General features: G+C 35.9%; 1 protein-coding gene across 1 annotated transcript in view; it reads right to left on the reverse strand.

Moving 5' to 3' along the window:
* Positions 1-17,313, reverse strand: part of Fam227b (family with sequence similarity 227 member B) — a 150,621-nt gene that overhangs the window by 122,708 nt on the left and 10,600 nt on the right. The window contains exons 4-9 of the mRNA XM_021192197.1: positions 10,508-10,739; positions 9,331-9,398; positions 8,928-8,963; positions 8,339-8,440; positions 5,316-5,414; positions 889-990 (exon numbers count right to left, since the gene is read on the reverse strand). Of these exons, the coding sequence (XP_021047856.1) occupies positions 889-990; positions 5,316-5,414; positions 8,339-8,440; positions 8,928-8,963; positions 9,331-9,398; positions 10,508-10,739 (639 nt within the window). The remainder of the gene's footprint in view (positions 1-888; positions 991-5,315; positions 5,415-8,338; positions 8,441-8,927; positions 8,964-9,330; positions 9,399-10,507; positions 10,740-17,313) is intronic.

Genomic DNA, 17,313 nt, shown 5'->3' on the forward strand with positions numbered 1-17,313 from the left:
GCTGCTATGATAAAATACTCTGACAAAAGCAACTTGAAGGAAACACGTAGCATCAGGAACTTGAGGGAACTGGTCACATGTACCCACAGTCAGGAAGCAAAGGATGAATGTTGGTCTTTTCTACATTTTATGGATACTAGGATATCAGCCAATGGGATGGATGGTAATACCAGTAGTAGACCAAGTCTTTCAAATTCAGTTCCCAGTCCACTATAGTTTTTCCCTACCATACTTTATGGACATGTAAGATAAACCAAGATTGAATGTAAATATTTGAAAAATCCTTAAATTTAGAGTTATTTGTACTTTCATTAACAATATTTTGAGATCTATCCAACAATGTGAAAACATTTATAAACTCCAAAATACTTATACACTTCTGATTTACAGATTGCTAAGATACTTAGCATAAGTATACTTGAATATCACTTGCATTTTGAAATACTATGTATTAATATTTAAAATGTTTACCAAATCATTATTTTGATGAACTTTACTTATTAATATAACATAAAATAAAATAAATGTTTAGTTCATAGCTTATTCATTATGTATAATATAACCTAGTTGTTTTTGCTTAGATCGACTAAAAGATTATAAGAGTAAAATAAAAATGATATTTTTATAGGTAAATAGAACAAAACCAAGAATATACAAAGAAGTCACCAGTTTCCTAACAGAGTAACTGTAGAATTACTGTGGTTCTAAGACCAGAGAACACAGTATTTAGGGTACTAGTCATGGGAGTAAAACTTAAAAAAAATTTCTATTATTTATATCAGACAAATTCTTGTTGAAAGGTAACCAAAATATGCTCATATATTTAAACAAAATATATTTTATACACTACAAAGATAATTATTGTATCTGTTAAGTTTTTACATTTACCTTAAAGAATGCATCCTTTCTCCTTAGAGGTATTTTTATGAAAAGTATGACATAACTTTCTGCAATTCTATCAAACAAGAAATCTTGATCTCTTTTGTCAGGCTTAAAGAAGACATATGTATGAAATTAGTGCCAATTACAATTTATATTAGAAAGTTATATATACAATATTATTACATGTAATATAGTCTGTATATAATATACGAGAATATAGTCTGTTCTTAAAGGGTAGCTCAGCTAGTTAACTCAAGGGGCCATTTGTTTCAGCATCACAGAGTCGAGTCATAATGGCAGTTCTGTCATTTATTAGTTGCAATACATTGGACAGGATTATGGCCTAATTTCCTAGATGACAGTCATATATATCTGTCATATCTAGAAAAGAGTAGTAAAATTACACTAGGGCCAAGACCACATTTTACATCATTCTGTATTTCAAAGCCTTAGCATAGTATCTAGAACACAGAAAGCATTCGGACATCTGTAGAATGAGTGAAGATAGTAGCTACCATGCTGGAAACAATCAACAACTCAGTTACTATCCATAATAATGTAAACTCTGCTTATCAGTAACAAGAGCATAATTAAAATGATTTAATATCAGCAATATAATAAAATTCCAATGTAGCAGCCTAGCTTCTTGCTCTATGAAGTAAAGACAATAATCAGAATCTAAATTCAATGTATAGGAAGATGAGTTAGGGAGTTCAAACTCACAACACAAGCTATAAAAACAACAATATAAAGTAAAAAAAAAAAGAGCAAAATTGCTAACTTTTGTGGTAATAGAAAACAAAACAAATAGAGATTTATACATACACAGAATCTAAACCCTACAATGAGTGCAGTGAACCATTTGTGGCTAGCTTGATTTTGTACACAGTTCCACTTCTCTGAGTTCACAATGTGCAGTGCATCTGTCATGTCTAGAAAACACTATTTCATGGCAGTCATTGACTGCCTTTGACTCTAGCAATCTTTTCACAAGTTCTTGTGTGGTATCACTGAGCCTTGAGGGGGAGGAGTATACTACAGATGCCCCACTGAGAACTGAGTGTTCCAAAGTCTTATTCTCTGTATATGACCAATTGCCAGTCTCTGCATTAGTCACCACTTTTCTATTGCTGTGATAAGACTCCCCAACCTAAGCAACTTATAAAAGAAACTGCTTAATTTGGGGTTCACTGTTTGAGAGGGTTAGAGTTCATGATCATAATGGAGAGCACGGCAGCAGGTAGTAGCCAAGAGTTCATATACTGAAACTCACCCATAAGGAAGTGACAACACGGGAATGGCACCAATTTCAAAATCCAAAAACACAACCCAGTGACATACCTCTTCCAACAAGGTCACACCTCCTAATCCTTTCTGTGTTGTCAGGGTTTCTATTCCTGCACAAACATCTTGATCAAGAAGCAAATTGAGGAGGAAAGAGTTTATTCAGCTTACACTTCTCACATTGCTGTTGATCACCAAAGGAAGTCAGGACTGGAACTCAGGTCAGGAAGCAGAAGCTGATGCAGAGGCCATGAAGGGATGTTTCTTACTGGCTTGCTCAGCTTGCTTTCTTATAGAACCCAAAACTACCAGCCCAGGGATGGCACCACCCACGATGGGCCCTCCCACCCATGATCACTAATTGAGAAAATGCCTTACAGCTATATCTCATGGAGGCATTTCCTCAACTGAAGCTCCTTTCTCTGTGATAACTCCAGCTTGTGCCAAGTTGACACACAAAACCAACCAGAACAATTGACCTCTTGTCAACTTGACACACAAACACATCACTGTTAAACCTCAACCCTTACTTTATTATTCATCCCCAAGTTCTAAATAACATTAAAAGTCCCACAGTCTTTGCAAGTTCTTACATATTAAAATTTCAATCCCCTTAAAATAGCCAGTCTCTTTTAAAATCCAAAGTCTTTTTACAACTAAAAGTGTCTTAACTGTGGGCTTCACTAAAATACTTTCTTCCTTCAAAAGGGAAAAATATCAGGGCACAGTCACAATCAAAAGCAAAATCAAACTCCAACTGTCCAATGTCTGGGATCCACTCACAATCTTCTAGGCTCCTCCAAGGGCTTGGGTCACTTCTTCAGCTCTGCCCTTTGTAGCACACAGCCTGTCTTCTAGGCTCCAGCTATCTGTACTCCACTGTTGCTGCTGTTCTTGGTGATCATCTCATGGTACTGGCAACTCCAAAACATTGCTGTCTTCTGCTGTAATTAGGCTCCACCAATAGCCTCTCCTAGACTCTCTTCATAGTGCCAAGTCTCAACTCCTTTGCATGACCCGTTCAATCCTGGGCCATCAATTGCAACTGAGGCAGCACCTTCACCAATGGCCTTCTGTGGCCTCTCAAAGTGCTGAACCGCAGATGCTCTTCAGGACCCCTTCATGCCTTCAAAACCAGTACCACCTGGGTGACTCTTACTAAGTCCTGTTGCAGCATGAGGTACAACCTTGGCTATCTCTGGAACACAGCCTCTGTGCTCTCAGAAAACACTTCCCAGAAGATGTCACCTCAATGATGCTGGTCTCTTCTTAGTCACCACTAATTTCTTAGCTCCAGCTAACCAGCATCAATAGTCCCATTAATGCAGTTTTCACCTTAATAGTTCTGGTATCTTGTTAATTACAGCTGATTCTTCATCCCCAGCTAACCAAAACCACAGAATCTTCACAATCAAAATAGCAACGGCCTTGACAAGACTCTTTAACCTTCCCTCTGAAATTTCACAACCCCCTCACAGGAGAACGGAATTAACATCAAATATAATTAGCCCCAAGGCTATCCACAGCACAGTTCTCTTCTAGGGTCTATGACAGATCCAGGCATGGGTACTTGGTCTAATTAATGGTAGCACACATGATTTCCATCTTGAGGAATGGATTAATTTTCTTCTATGATTTTGTTGGACATACTTGCTGTGCCTTTGACCTGGATTTCTTTTCCTTCTTCTCTATCTATAGTCCACAATCTTGGTCCTTTTATATTTCAGAGTACCTGAGTACCCCTTTCATAGGGCCTTTGAAAGATTTTTTCATTTTCTTTTAATTGAGTGATCTAATTCTTCTACCTTGTCTTCAAGCCCTGATATTTTCTTTTCCACTCAATTTATACTTTTGGTGAAGTGTTCCCCTGAGCTTATTAAATTCAATGAATTGTCCATCTCAAATTTCATTTTGGCTTTCTTCAGGATTTCTATCTTTTTATTGTGTTGTATTTTCATATCTTGTTTTGACTTAATTATTTGACTCAATTGTTTGCTTGTGTTTTTTAGGTCATTTTGGCACTTACTCATATCCCTCTTTGAGTTCCTTGAACATATCTAAGATTGCTATTTTCAGTTCCTGATCTTGTGTGTCATCTAGGTTGTTTCCCTGGGGAACATTACTGTGAGGTATCATTTTTTTTTTTTGAAGAGACACATTGTTTTGGTTTTTCATATTTTTTGTGTGTTGGGATTGCATATATGGAGTAGTGTTATTGGCTGTGTGGTTTGATTATCTGACACATCTTTGTTGAGTAGGCATTAGAATTTCTATTTGTTTTTAGCTAGACCTGGCTCATCTTTGGACTTGATAGGTGCTGCCTGAGGCTCAGTCTTGGGACACCTGGGGATGTGTAGCTGAGGTATCAGAAGTGCTCCAGGCTTAGTTAGGGAAAGCTGCAGCTTGGTAGGAACTTTTTGTGTAACACGTGCTGTGCATATGGTACTTAGCTGTGATTTGGGTTGCTAGGGTGGGGTTAGATAGGGATGACAGTGCAGCCTGTGGAGGGTGATGAGCAGGATACTGTGTACAGTCCTCTTATGTGAACTTTGGTCCTGGAAGTGGGGTGGTGTTACCACTGAAGGGCTTGTACTGTCATGTACACTTTCCTCAGATGACAGTGACTTGAGGGTCACAGCGTGGACTACCTTCTAGTTTTTTTTTTGCAGCGTTTTGGAGAACCAAGTTTTAGGGTATGTACTCTTTATGACATTTTGCTGATCAGGCAGTGCTACTACAAGAATTTTACTTTCCCCACCTAGATTCAGATCATCACCTTTCTTAATCAGATAAAGGCTCTCTGACTATCTGACCACCAGGTTCTCTTCTAAATCCTTAATGTTACTGATTTGTAGTAGATGTTATGTTCAAGTTACCAACATATAATACCTTATAAAGCTACAACTTTATTAGTTACTGTGGTATTGTATCTCCCTTATCTTTTGTGATTGGTGAAGAACCAAGTCCTTTGAAATCTTTATTAGAATCTTAACTACTGTGAAAGAAGAAAGATTAAATAGGATTTTTAGTCTATGAGAAATGCTAAAAAAAATCATCTGTGTAAAAAAAAACTGTATTTACATCACCTGTACTGAAAAAATAATTGTGTTACAAATTAATGTTTTACATAGTTTTAAAACACCATTTACCTTGAATTTATACAGAAACCACCACCAAAAGGAGTCATGCAAAAGAGCAATGGAGCAGTCTGAGAGAACATGGGTTTTCCAGACTTTAAATACCTTTTCCTATGGATGACAAATTAAAATATGTTACTACTGATAAAGTTTTAATTAAATATTTTACATCTTTAGTGCTCAAATTTGAAAAAAATTGAACATATTTTGTACTGATATCATTTCTTAATTTGAACATTAAATTTTCATCAGAAATACTACAATAGTATTTATAGATTAATAAATACATGTTTACATAAAATAGAATCATAATATACATGTTGTAATTTTATTCCAAATAAAACTATTTTAATGATTAAATATTAGTTTTATACTTGTATATAAGTCTATTAAAATAAATTGAATGAAAAATTTAAGTTATCAGTCAAAGCAAGCACATTTTCTTTGCACACAGACTACTAGTACGTAATGCAAGGATGATGTAGACTAAAGCAAGCGCATCAGCAATGTAGGTAACACACTATAGTTCTCACATTTTAACTTACGATAAATAGCCACTTAGTCATGGAATTTTAACTCAGTAAATCTTCTCATGAATTTATCTAAGCATTTCCCTAAGCAGACAATTCACCAAAGCTGGTACCTAAAGTTAAGCATATTTACTAGAAATATAGTAAATAATAGAAACTATAAATTTTTACTTAGTTAAGTAGATTCAATAGATCATTTTATGCTCTTATCCACAAGGGTTTTAAAATTAATTTCTTATATTATGTACAAAATGCTAGGTTTCATTGATGTTTCCTTATAGACATGTCTTGCACATATTCACCCATATACAGTTTCCCCTCTATCCATTCTTTCCCATCCCATTGTTCCCTTTCTTTTTCCAAATATATCTATATTCTGCATATGAGAGAAAATAAGTAATATTTTATCTGAATATCTCAATACCCTCACTTGTTACCCCCTTCTCTTCCATTTAGAGTGCCTCTCAACTTAGTCACCCTATCTTCACACACACACACACACACACACACACACACACACACACACACTCCACATACATGTGCACACATAACATATGAGAAACAAATATGAATGAAAACCTGACTTGACTTTTTCCTGATTTTGGTTTTATTTGCTTAGCTTAACATGATGACCTCCAATTCAATCCATTTTCACACAAATAACTTAAATTCAGTTTTTCTTTATTATTGAATAAAATCCCATAGTGTGTGCTATATGTGCATCTATAACATTTTATTTATTAATTTATCTGTTGATAGGCATCTAGGCTGGTTAAATCTTGGATATTTTGGATAGTGCAGTAATAAACATGCATGGGTGGTAATGTAATTACATCCTTTCTGTACATAGCCAGCAGTGGCATAGCTAGATTATATGAAAGTTTTATTTTCCTATTTTTGAAGAACATCCATACTGATTTTCACAGTGTCTACTCTAGCCTACATTCTCATCAAGAGCATGTAAGAGTTCTTACTTTTCTCATCCTTGACTGTATATGCTGGTGTCATTTGCTTTATTTTATAACCATTCTGACTGAAAGGCAATGGAATATGAAAGTAATTTTAATTTGCATTTTCCTGGTGACTAAGAATACTGTATATTTTCTCAAATATGTATTGACTGTATATACTTCTCTTGAGATCTATATATTTAATTCATTTGTTTCTTTATTGATTGAATGACTTGAAGATTTTATGTTTAATTTTTGGAGCTAATTATAGATCTTAGATATTAATTTGTTTCAGATGTTTAACTGGCAAAGATTTTTTACTATCCTTGTACACTATCTCTTGATTTTACTAATTGTGTCTTTTGCTATGCAGAAACTTTTAAATGTCATCCAAACCTATTTACCAATTCTTACAAGAATTTTTAAATACTAGATTTAATATAATTCAACATTTCTATTGGGGAAATCTATAAATACTGTTTTTTTGTTGTTGCTGTTCCTCAAAAGCAAGTCCACAAAAGGAAATCTTAAAACTTTTTAATAAGAAAATTATTTATCATTATTTCTAAGGGAATATTTCTTTTCCACTGGGAACTAACCATATTTTACTGGTAATAGTTTCAATTTATACTCTGCACTTTTTTATTACAAAAAACATATATAGTATTATAAACATGAAAATAGAAATGTAGACAAAAGGGCAATAATGATCAGTTTTACCAATAGCTACTCCCTAAGTTCATCCCATCCCTGATAATCACTGGTCACTGAACTAGTCACACTCCTTTACTTTCTGTTTTATATTCAGTTATACTACAGGACATAACACAAAGGTATGCCAGGACATTCTTTAGGCTTTTAAAGAATACACAGTCACATGTGTTAGAGTGTTCACAAGTTATTTCAGAGTGAAAATAGCATGCTAAGGTGCCTGAGTTAATAAGAATGCAAAAAGAGAAGAAAAATCTTTTGTAGTCACATCCCAGCCAATAGACACTAGCATCAAGACCCTAGAGATACCAACACACCAATTGTGGTGGTTTGAATGAAAATGGTCCCCATAGGCCCCTATGTTTGAAACATGATCCCCAGCTAGTGGAACTGTTTGTGAAGGATTCAGAGGTGTGGCTTTATTGGAGAAGTGTGTCACTGGGAGTGGGTTTTGGGTTTAAAAGTTGGGTACCATTCCCAGTTAGCTTTCTCTGCCTTCTGCTTGGAAATCAAGACGTGAGCTCTCAACTTTTCCTGCTGCCATGCCTTTGCTCTGTCATTATGGATTCTAACCTTCTGAAACCATAAGCCCAATTAAACACTTATATAACTTGGCTTGATTATAGTGTTTTGTTACAGAAATAGAAAAGTGACTTAAGACACCAACACATTTTCTTCTGGGAAACAGGGTTCGACATCACTAATGTTTCCTTCCAAATTTAATGTTCAAAGAATCAAGTTTTGTTTAACATCTAACTTCTTATAGTTTTAACTAAAGGTCTGATTCATTAAAATCATATTCTCAAGCTTTACTATAGGATCAAAATAAATAATATTTATATACCTCAAAGTTATATGTTCTTAAAACATAAAGATAAATTTGTTTAGCATCCAAATGTCTGGGTAATTGTGTCACTTCATTTTGTTTGAATAAAAAGGTGCAACCCTAGGGAAAAAAAATGAAAATGTTGTTTAACAAAAATTAATTCTGCTCTGTTCTTAGCATAGTGATAGTGGTTTCATATACTTTAGAAGACAAATAAATATTTAACTATTACTTAATCAATGTAATTATGCTATTTTATATTATTACATTAAAAATCATATATTTCTCCTAGGAAAAACTATTTTAATATATTTTCTTTCTGAGAAATTAAATGCCTTTGCATATTCATGAGTCAATTTTTTAAACAAAATGTAATTATATTTCAGAACCTATTTTGGCATATAATCAAAAGATCAAGTATTTTAGATTGTTCATGCATAAAGAAACAAGAAGAGGACCGTACAGAAAGATTTCTAAGCCTGTTCCCAACTCTCTTTCTTAGAGCACAGATTTATAGTTATATCTACATCCATAGCATTATAATCATTCTCTTGGCTCTACATAGTATACCTGACATATAATCCAGCAATATAGAAAATTGAAATACCTGTATATTCTTCTCTGTCTCCATTTGATCTGAAAGCTGGAAAAATTCAAAACAAACTGTTTAAAATTATAAATTAAGGGATTTTTACATCAAAATCCTGATAAATAAACCCAATAAAATATTTATATTTCAAAATAATTAATAAAGCATTGGTTCACATATTTTATTCATTAAATAACCCAAAGAAGGAACATAGAGATACATTTAAAAAAAATCTCAAATGATTTATGATGATATGACAGTATCAATGCTCCAACACTGAGTGTCAAAAAATATATTTCTAGATTTTCAAGACAGAAATGTTACTCATAAAAGATTATCAATTCTTATCTATAAACTATAGCATTTACATTTTTTAATGAAAATACATTTTTGAGGGATGGTAAAAACATAAAGCTCATACCACTATTTTCTTTGGCCTGTAGTGTTCTTTTACAAATGCCTTGTAGCGTTCCAGGTTTGTATATGACCCTTTAAGAAAAAGGAATTTCCAACAATGAAAAAACTAAGGACATTCTGTATTAAATTTGTATTATATACAAAACTATTTACTGAAAATGAACTAGAAATGTTGACAAGCCACACACCCTTCATGAGTAGCAACCCTTAAAAAGTAATGAAACTATTATCATGTTTCCTCTTGTTTTTCCAAAATATCACACTCTACCTTACATATCTGTGATACTTCTGTGTTTAATGTTTACCTTAACCCAAATCTAACAAACAAGTCCCATTTTTTCAAATAGTTCAGCTAGTTAGAGTTAGTACTTAAAACAAAGAGATGAATGAAATGCAGAAATCATTCTAAGACAAGAATACAGAATTCAATAAAAAGGATGCTGCTGCTGCTGAAAACTCAAATTGAAGTGATGCTGCAAGTGAAAAACTCAGTAAGGCACTTTCAAACATCTATGGAAAGTCTCCCCAGGAAAAACTAGACAGAGAAACATTGGGGTTAAATGGCATGGTTAATAATGTGGACCCCACAGGCATCTACAGACCAACTCAACCAAACACTAGGGAGAACTCATTCTCCTCAGCAGCCCACAAGCTCTCTACGATTTATCAGAAGATAAAACATAAAACAAGTCAAAACAGAGGAATGTTAAAATAACATCCCATATTTATTTGCCTGTAGTGGAATTAAGCCAGATATCAACAGCAAGAGAAACTAAAGAAAGTACACAAACTCAAGAAAACTTCAAAAAATACTACTGAATGGTAATTAGACAAGGTAAGGGTCATGAAGGAAAAGAATCTTAGCTATGAATGAGTTGAAAACAAAACATGCCAAAATCTATGGGACACAATGAAGGCAGTCCTAAGCAGAAAGCTAATGCTAAATGGAGAAAAACTCCTTCCCATTAAAATCAGGAATAAGACAAGGGTTTCCACATTTAGCTTTAAAATATTTAAACTTTGGAATTTCATTCTTTATGAGAATACACATAGAACAAGCATACATAGACAAACGGACAGATAGACAGACAGATAGACACACACACACACACACACACACACACACACACACACACACACCACTGACCATTTACCTTATTCACATAAGAAATAAATCTTACTTTTCTTGGAAATCATTTTGTCACTTTCAAATAATATGGCGGCATGGTGTTGCAAAAGACGTGAGTATTCCTTTAATTTTGACTCCAAGCTGTCGACGATATCATACAGTCGAGGCACATTGGTGCACAGATAAGAATAAATAGAAGTATATGAAAGAGCCTCTTCTAGTTTTTTCAGAGTATCTTCCCATATATCACTATCTCTAAAATGAACATCCCTGGGCCAATAATCCTGCAGAAATACACATTTTACATCATCTTCAACAAATTCAAATCAAAGAGTTTAATGATCTAAAAATTCATATTTATTCTACAGCATTATTTTTATTAAATGTTTAAAAAATAAATTTCAAATAATCAAAAGCCTTGGAGGACCATTTGAGTATGTTACTGTTTGGTGGCTCAGTGTCTTTCAATACTTTAGTATCTGTGAAAAACTGAAAGCATTCTCCTATAAAACAGCTTTGTAAAAATTAGGAAAACTAGTCTTAATGTAATCTCCCTATCTAAATTAAATGCTATTGAAATTTCATCAATTGATCTAGTAATACCTTTTATAGAAAAAAAATACCAAAATTTAGAATCATAAGTATTCACGATTCAATTATTTTATTATGAGTCCACTGCAACTTAAGATAGTTCCTCAGTGTTTGGCTTGGAGGAAAGAAAAATAGAAGATACAGTAGTGAGCTGGTGAGATGGCTCAGTGGGTAAGAGCACCCGATTGCTCTTCTGGAGTTCAAATCCCAGCAACCACATGGTGGCTCACAACCATCCTTAACAAGATCTGACTCCCTCTTCTGGAGTGTCTGAAGACAGCTACAGTGTACTTACATATAATAAATAAATAAATCTTTTAAAAAAAGAAGATACAGTAGTTATTTTTTACTTCTATTTTCCAGTCTTACTGACATGTAATAAGCAAAATTTTTTATATTTATGATAAATAACATGCTGTTTTAATATCTGTATATGCTATGAAATGACCAGCCAAGTATAAAGTTAAGACCATATTATTTCACATAGATTTTCCTTGTTTTTTTTGTTTTGTTTTGTTTTTATGGTAAGAAATCTAATAGATATTGTCTTGGCAATTCTAAAACATATATTAACTAGAGTTACCATTAGATCTCCAGAGTATATTTATATCATATAATAGAAACTTTGTATTTTTCAATCCATTTCTTCTCTTCTTACCAGCCTCTGGAAACCATTAGGGTACTCTGTGCTACTGAGTCCCACTGTTTTAGATTCCTTGTGTGAACTGAAAGTGTAGCAATGGGGTCTTTCTGGGTCTGGTTTGTTTCATTTAGCATTTTTCTAGGTTTATATACATAACAGCATATGTTTTGCATGATTTGGGGGATGTCTAAAAATGCCATAAGGAATCATACTATTAATTATCTACTTAATAAAACCCTACAATACACATACATCTGTGTATAAAAATCCATTTAAAGTTCAAACGAAAATGCTCCCCGCAAGAGCCAAATACCATTTACTGAAACTCCAACATCAGGCATAAGAAGCCCTCTTTTGAGTTGTTGGCCAGGGCTGTCCAAGAGATTTGTAAAACACACAGCCTGTTGCTATTGCCCTTGGTTCTCCTCCAGAAGAGGAAGAAAAGTCCCTATTGCTGAAGACAGCATGCACATCAGAGGCATGACCCAGAGGGAGGCCCCAGAACTATAAATGATCTGAAAGCCGTCTCTCTGAGCAGTAGTTTTCATGGTTCCAGAAGGCACCACAAAAGCTTCTACAAGAGAGAGGTAGCCAATAGACTTACTCAGCTGTGATGCCTATGAATGACAATAACAACCAGGACAGCAAAATAACCCTGAGGGTTCAGTGGTGGCGCACATACATTGGTGGTATCATGCCTGGTACTGGAAACCTAGCCATCTACCCAGGGCTAGTAGCCATGGATCTTGGAACAGAATCTACATCTTCTGCTTTCTTATACCAGCATAATCCTTGACTACATTCCAAATGTTATTCCTTATTCCCACAAATAAGTGTAGTCCTCACTTATTCACAAGAAATCTTCTTTTTGCAAACAAGATAGAGATCATGACAGAAATCCACAGCCACTCAAAACACATAGTTGTGGAGACCATTTCTAATAGATAGGTCTCCACAACAGCCTCCTTACCTAAGGCTTAGGGAAAAGGAAGAAGAGGGGATGGAAAAATTCTAGGAGCCAGAGATCATGACGTTTGCACTGACATTGTGTCCTAAGACTGCCAGAAGCTACATGCATAGTCACACTAAACATGAGCTGAACAAAGACAACAATAGGCATGCTAACATGGATGGAGCACAAGCTCGGGATTCCTCAACCTACACAAAGAACTCCAGGCACTAAAGAATGCTTAGAGTGGAAAAGTCTTCCCCAGGGAAGAGCACAGCAGTTGATTATCCGACACCAAATGATCACCCCTGAAGATAAATATAAAAGTAATATTATATAGACTTGAGCAAGTTACATTTAGGAATAAATACATATATGTTGTGGGTAGCACCAGCTTGCTTGTATTTTGATGCTAATTCCGCTTTCCCAGGAGGGGTTGCAGATGAGTAACACAGGTGACTTCTTGTGAACCTTCTCCCCACCTTAACTTGTAAAATAAAGGCTAGAGCTGGTGATTGGGCAGTGGAAGAAAAGGTGGAGCTGAAAAGTGTGGGGAAGAAGGAGGAAAGGAGAGGAGAGAGAGAAGGAAGGAAGAAGGAGGAAGAGGAAGTCGATCCAGATTCTGTGTGGCTTTAAATAGCCACAGGTAGCTATGAATATCATAAAAGGATAGCATAATTGGGATAACTTGTCTAATCTAGGTGGGCAGCTTGTATCATTATCAATTGGCTCTGAGATTATTGTGTGTGCGCATCTTGTGAATTGAGAATTTATTGATATTTAAATCTGTCTGATTAATTATAAGCTTCTAGAGTTTTGATTTACTGGGTTAAGGGGATTTGTGACAACTTGCCAGGCAGGTAGATGGCTGAGAAGGAACAAGAGGCTCTGAGACTGGCGAACTGGAGCTGGGAAAACCCAAACCGGGGCTGGTCAAGAGACAGCAAGACCGCCAGAGCAGAGAGTAGCTGAGAATAGCGCAAGATGGTGCCATATTTTTTAATATTTCCCACAACATAATATATGTAACAATAATTAATAAAACAAAAAAGACCATGAGTTTAAATGAGAACAAGGAGAGACATGTGGGACACTTTAGAAGAAGAAAAGAGAAGGGGCACATGATATAATATACTATAATCTCAAAAACTAAAAGAAGTAATAAAATAATTAAGAAGTTTCTTTACTGTAGAGTAAAAACTAAATGAAGTGTAAAGGAAACACACAAAGTGGAAGAGAACTGTTTCCAGCCATAAGTTTGATAGAAGATTGATATTTAGAATATACAAAGATCTCAAAACAATAGAATCGAGAAAACAAATGACCCAGTTAAAAATAGGCTGTGCCTCCAAACATAGAGTTCTCAAAAGGGGGTAAGAGGAACTAAGAAATATCTTTAAACATGATAAATATCCTTATTAATTAGATAAATGCAAATTAAAACCCCAGGCAGAAATTCTAGGATAAAGAAAATAACTGAAAACTAGGGCAGTCACTTTGGAAATCAGTATAGAGAGTTCTCAAAAAAGCTATAAGTAGATCTAACGTGGTCTATCTATACTACTCCTTGGCATATGTTATATATTATACTCCACAGATAGTTGCTTAATCATGTTCACTGCCACTCTATTAACAATAGTTAGGACATAGAAACAATTTCAATGTTCTTCAACAGATGGGTAATGAAAATGTGGTACATATACAAGATGCAGTACTATTCAGCTATTAAACAAAAAAATTGCGAAGTTTGTAAAGAAATGGATGAAACTAGAAAAATTCATCCAGAGTGAGGTAACCCAGATCCCCCCAAACAAATATTTTATATTTTCTCTTATATATAGATGCTATCATTTAAGCCTTCCATAGGCATGCTACAATCTATATAATCTCAGAAGTTTCAAGTAAGGGACCAGCAGTGAGAGGAGTATACACTAAGAAAGGGGAAAGAGAATATATATTTATGGAAGAGACCAGGGGAGACTGAAGTGGGAGAATTAATAGGGGAGTGGGATGGATGAGACAGGTAAGAGAGAATATGGGAAGAACAACTCACACTAAAGGCATTTTGAGGGGGGTCATATGAAACCTATTACAGAAGCTTCCCAAAATATATACTTATAGGAAAGAAAATATAAATGGAGTTACCAAATAATGAGGGAGACAATAACCTAACTGGGCATTATTTGTCACCATGTGAAACCTCCAGTGCCAGGAATGGGTTTTATCTAGTTGAGTCAAGGGGTCCCAAACATCTCAGCCTAGCCCCATAGCTATTAGCTGCTCTTTATAAACTGATGGTAAGGCTCAATTGTGGAAGACAACACTTATGTTTCTTATCAAATAGGGAGGAGTCAAGCTAGAGCTTAACTAGAGCCTTTACCATTGCTGACTAGCGTTCACATTACTAGCAGGTATTCTGCACTCTACTAGAAGAGAAAGGTGGCCATCAGCACAGCCATAAACCCTGCAATCCCCAATAGTGTCCTGCCTACAAGATATGCTGGTACAATAGGAGCACAAGTGTTGTGGGAATAACCTGTAGGCTTTAATTTTTTCTCAACTCTATTTTTAATGATGGTTCTTAAACACTTTAACCTCCCTTCTAGCCCATCACCCACCAGAGGTAGTGGAAAAGAAGGTTATTAGGGGCGTCTGGCTCCCGCTCTCACAGCCATTGCAGTACATTGAGCTCCATAGAGACAGCGCCGGGGCAAGCGCGAGCCAGACGGGGCACTGGGCGACTCTGTGCCTCGCGGAGGAAAATCAACTAAACATGGGCAAAGGAGATCCTAAGAAGCTGAGAGGCAAAATATCCTCATATGCATTCTTTGTGCAAACCTGCCAGGAGGAGCACAAGAAGCAGCACCCGGATGCTTCTGTCAACTTCTCAGAGTTCTCCAAGAAGTGCTCAGAGAGGTGGAAGACCATGTCTGCTAAAGAAGAGGGGAAATTTGAAGATATGGCAAAGGCTGACAAGGCTCGTTATGAAAGAGAAATGAAAACCTGCATCCCCCCTAAAGGGGAGACCAAAAAGAAGTTCAAGGAACCCAATGCATCCATCCTTCGGCCTTCTTCTTGTTCTGTTCTGAGTACCGCCCCAAAATCAAAGGAGAGCATCCTGGCTTATCCATTGGTGATGTTGCAAAGAAACGAGGAGAGATGTGGAACAACACTGCAACGGATGACAAGCAGCCCTATGAGAAGAAGGCTGCCAAGCTGAAGGAGAAGTACGAGAAGGATATTGCTGCCTACAGAGCTAAAGGAAAACCTGATGCAGTGAAAAAGGGGGTGGTCAAGACTGAAAAGAGCAAGAAAAAGAAGGAAGAGGAAGAGGAGGAGGAAGATGAAGAGGATGAGGAAGAGGAGGAAGACGAAGATGAAGATGAAGATGATGATGATGAATAAGTTGGTTCTAGTGCAGTTTTTTTTCTTGTCTATAAAGCATTTAACCCCCCTGCACACAACTCACTCCTTTTAAAGAAAAAAATTGAAATGTAAGGCTGTGTAAGATTTGTTTTTAAACTGTACAGTGTCTTTTTTTGTATAGTTAACCCACTACCGAATGTGTCTTTAGATAGCCCTGTCCTGGTGGTATTTTCAATAGCCACTAACCTTGCCTGGTACAGTCTGGGGGTTGTAAATTGGCATGGAAATTTAAAGCAGGTTCTTGTTGGTGCATGGGCACAAATTAGTTATATATGGGGACAGTAGTTTGGTTTTTTTATTTTTTTGTTTGTTTTTTTTCCTTTAGGTTTTATTTTTGGGTTTTATTTTTTCCATCTTCAGTTGTCTCTGATGCAGCTTATACGAAGATAATTGTTGTTCTGTTAACTGAATACTACTCTGTAATTGCAAAAAAAAAAAAAAAAAAGCGGCTGTTTTGTTGACATTCTGAATGCTTCTAAGTAAATACAATATTTTTTATTAAAAAAAATAAAAAAGAAGGTTATTAGGATATGGGGGAAGTGGGCCTGTTTAGAAATTGTTCTTTGGAGTAAATCCCATCTGCATTGTCAGGAAATTAGCACTTCAGTTCACAGGTCAGCATCGGCAGCTCAATTCACTCGAAAACACTTCACAGATATACTACCGTGCAGTTCGGTAGTTCCAGGAGAGCAGCAGCAGTAGCAGGACCTAGTAGAGACAGCCAGGTCTCAGCCAAATCAGCTGAGGACCACTAGGGATGCCAGGAGAAGTTCTTTGCTGTGCCTCTCTCAATGATCAGCGAAGACATGAGAACAAGAAGCATTGCACAGCTAGCTCTATAAGTAAGCCCCCCTCATAGTCTGTTGAGTCCTACTTATGCTCCCTCCAAACACCATGTGTGCTCCATGGATCTTGCTTTACAATTTGTTATTGTCCCCGCATGTGAGTCTGTATCAGCTGACATCACTCTGCCAATCAACTCAAGTCTGGGGATTCAGCCAGAAGCCACTAGCACGTCACCAGAAGTTTTTTGTTTCATTTCTATCTATGGAGTCATGGCAAATGGAGCTCAACAATACAATGTAAAGTGGACCAATTCATGCATGTAGTTAGTGAAGAATTCTTCATCACATGCCCTTTCATGTGCTTGCTTTTGGCAAAACATCCTTTCACCTATGTCTGCTTCAATGTAATGTCTGCCTTAGAGAAACATCCTTTCATCAGTGTTTGCTTTGGGAAAACACTCCAA

The sequence above is a fragment of the Mus pahari genome, chromosome 3, assembly GCF_900095145.1.
Source record: "Mus pahari chromosome 3, PAHARI_EIJ_v1.1, whole genome shotgun sequence".
NCBI classification, from domain to species: domain Eukaryota; kingdom Metazoa; phylum Chordata; class Mammalia; order Rodentia; family Muridae; genus Mus; species Mus pahari.